Source organism: Austrofundulus limnaeus, unplaced genomic scaffold (genome assembly GCF_001266775.1).
Source record: "Austrofundulus limnaeus strain Quisiro unplaced genomic scaffold, Austrofundulus_limnaeus-1.0 Scaffold10, whole genome shotgun sequence".
Taxonomy (NCBI): domain Eukaryota; kingdom Metazoa; phylum Chordata; class Actinopteri; order Cyprinodontiformes; family Rivulidae; genus Austrofundulus; species Austrofundulus limnaeus.
This window is the reverse complement of record NW_013952412.1, coordinates 2,405,700-2,407,810: the sequence shown is the minus strand read 5'-3', so window position 1 is coordinate 2,407,810 and position 2,111 is coordinate 2,405,700. Positions and strand designations below refer to the sequence as shown.

At 39.2% G+C, this 2,111-nt stretch overlaps 1 protein-coding gene across 2 annotated transcripts in view; it reads right to left on the bottom strand.

Annotated features, from left to right (window-relative positions):
• Positions 1–2,111, bottom strand: part of kiaa0895l — a 26,498-nt gene that overhangs the window by 10,226 nt on the left and 14,161 nt on the right. For both annotated transcript variants that reach the window (XM_014001797.1, XM_014001796.1), the window contains exon 5: positions 60–365. In XM_014001797.1, coding sequence (XP_013857251.1) covers positions 60–365 — 306 coding nt within the window. The remainder of the gene's footprint in view (positions 1–59; positions 366–2,111) is intronic.

Sequence of the window (2,111 nt, the reverse complement as noted above, 5' to 3'; positions counted from 1 at the left end):
TGTGTGTGTGTGTGTGTGTGTGTGTGTGTGTGTGTGTGTGTGTGTGTGTGTGCGCTAACCAGGCTGCGAGGTGTCTGTCTGTCCCCTCTTGGCACGAAGGCAGTACTCCCAGCGAACGTCTGGGTCCTGAACAAAGCGTGCGATATGGCTGAAGAGCTGGCTGAAGCTCATGCTGGTGGCGTGGTACACTGTGTAGTACAGCAGAGCGGCACGCCACAGGTATGGCTGCTTCCGGAGCAGCACACTGTGCAGGCTGGCAAGGCCTTCCTCCGTGGGATTGGCTGGTTTGAGGCCAAACTGCTTCCTGCCCTCTGAGGTGGACCACGGCTGCATATTGTTGTTTACGCCTCGCAGATAATGTGTGCCTGAACAGAAAAACACTGACGCTGAATCATTAAGACTGACAACAACACACATACCATCTACTAGTTATTGTTGTTGGTTTTTTTTTTTGCCTAGTCAGTTTATCTTTCTCTGCCTCCCCTAACTTTGCAGAAAGATGTTTAGTTATASTGCATGGATCACCAAATGTATAAATTATTTTAATGTTGAAAAATATTAAGACAAACTACAGTGAATGTAAAAAGTCTACCCATTCTGGTTAAGTTCTAGGTWTGTTTGGTGCAAAAAAAGAGAGAYTAAGATGAATTATTTCAKAACTTTATCCACCTTTAATGGGAGCTATAATCTTTACAACTCAATTAAAAAATTTTTGAGGTAAGAGTAAAAAAAAAAACTATAATAAGGGGGTTGCATAAGTACAGAAGAGAATTGCATTCACCAAATAAAAGATAATTAAATCCCTGATCTCCTGATTACAAAAAAATATGTCATAATTACATAGCCATAGCATCCCGTCCTTCAGGAATAGAGCGACTTCCAGCATGTCAAAGTGGGTTTTTAGCTTGAACAACAGCAAGGAAGATACCTGAGTAATGTCCACATACTAATATTAATGCCATCTGTAATGTTTTGTTTGGACTGTAATGAAAYGGACTCTTATTTTGAAATATCCAGTTACTGAAACCAGATGTACCACTATCGGTTAGGGAAGTTGAGTGCTGGTTTTATATTTGTGACAGAGCTGAATTAAACAGAACACTTTAACTGGTGTGCAGGTGGATTTAATAACAAACTGGCAGACACAACACCATCCACATTAAGTAAACTCAATATTTTCCACCGTCTCTTATCAGAGGATATAAAAACATATAAAAACCTATAGCACCATCATTGTTCACTTTTTTGTGTAGATCAGCTATGACTCTCTTTAACTTTTCTCATAATTATAACATWATGAAATCATGAGTCTAATTTTTTTTATTTGGTGAAGTGTGTCTTAAACTAATACTTTGTTGAAGTACATTTAGACTTTATTACAGTAGTCAYTCTGGTTTAGAGTCTACCAGCATGACACATCTTGATTTAGCAATCTAATCTAATATTGTCTGTCTGCACCTGGGAAGAGAATAACAACAAGGTGCACTAATGATCTGTCCTGACTTCTTCATTGTATATCTTGGTCTGGTCAGCCAGTAACCACCTCAGAAAGACAGAGTAATCTGTGGCCTGCAGCGCCAAACTGGTGAGGAGCTAAGACCTGGTGATTACCCTGGTTAAGCCATGCCAGCTAATCCAACTTCATAACATCTTTTCCACCTGCTGTTACTAAATAAACTTACAGTCTTGTTAATTAACATAATGTCCTTTAACCAAATTCTTGAAGTAAACCATTTATCAAATAGTAAAACTTTTTTTTAATTCCTGCATAGATTGAAATCTACAAAATTCCTGTCCGAAGATTTATTTTATTTTACATAAATGAGAATTAATTCTTGAAGATCAATTATTGCTTCATCTTAAGGGCTCGACACACGGGGAGCGACAAACTACAGCGATTAACGGCTGTCATCGCAGCCAGGGTGAAACTCGACACACGGGATGCGATAGCGATCGCAGCGTTGTGAATCGCGTCTCTCAGGTCGCTTGTCTTCACGAAATTTGATTGGTTCTTGACTCTGAAGGGGGTGTGCATTACGGACGTGTAAACTAAACAAATCTTGCAATGCTAATGATTTTGAAAAACAAACACACATCAAGATACAGTTTTA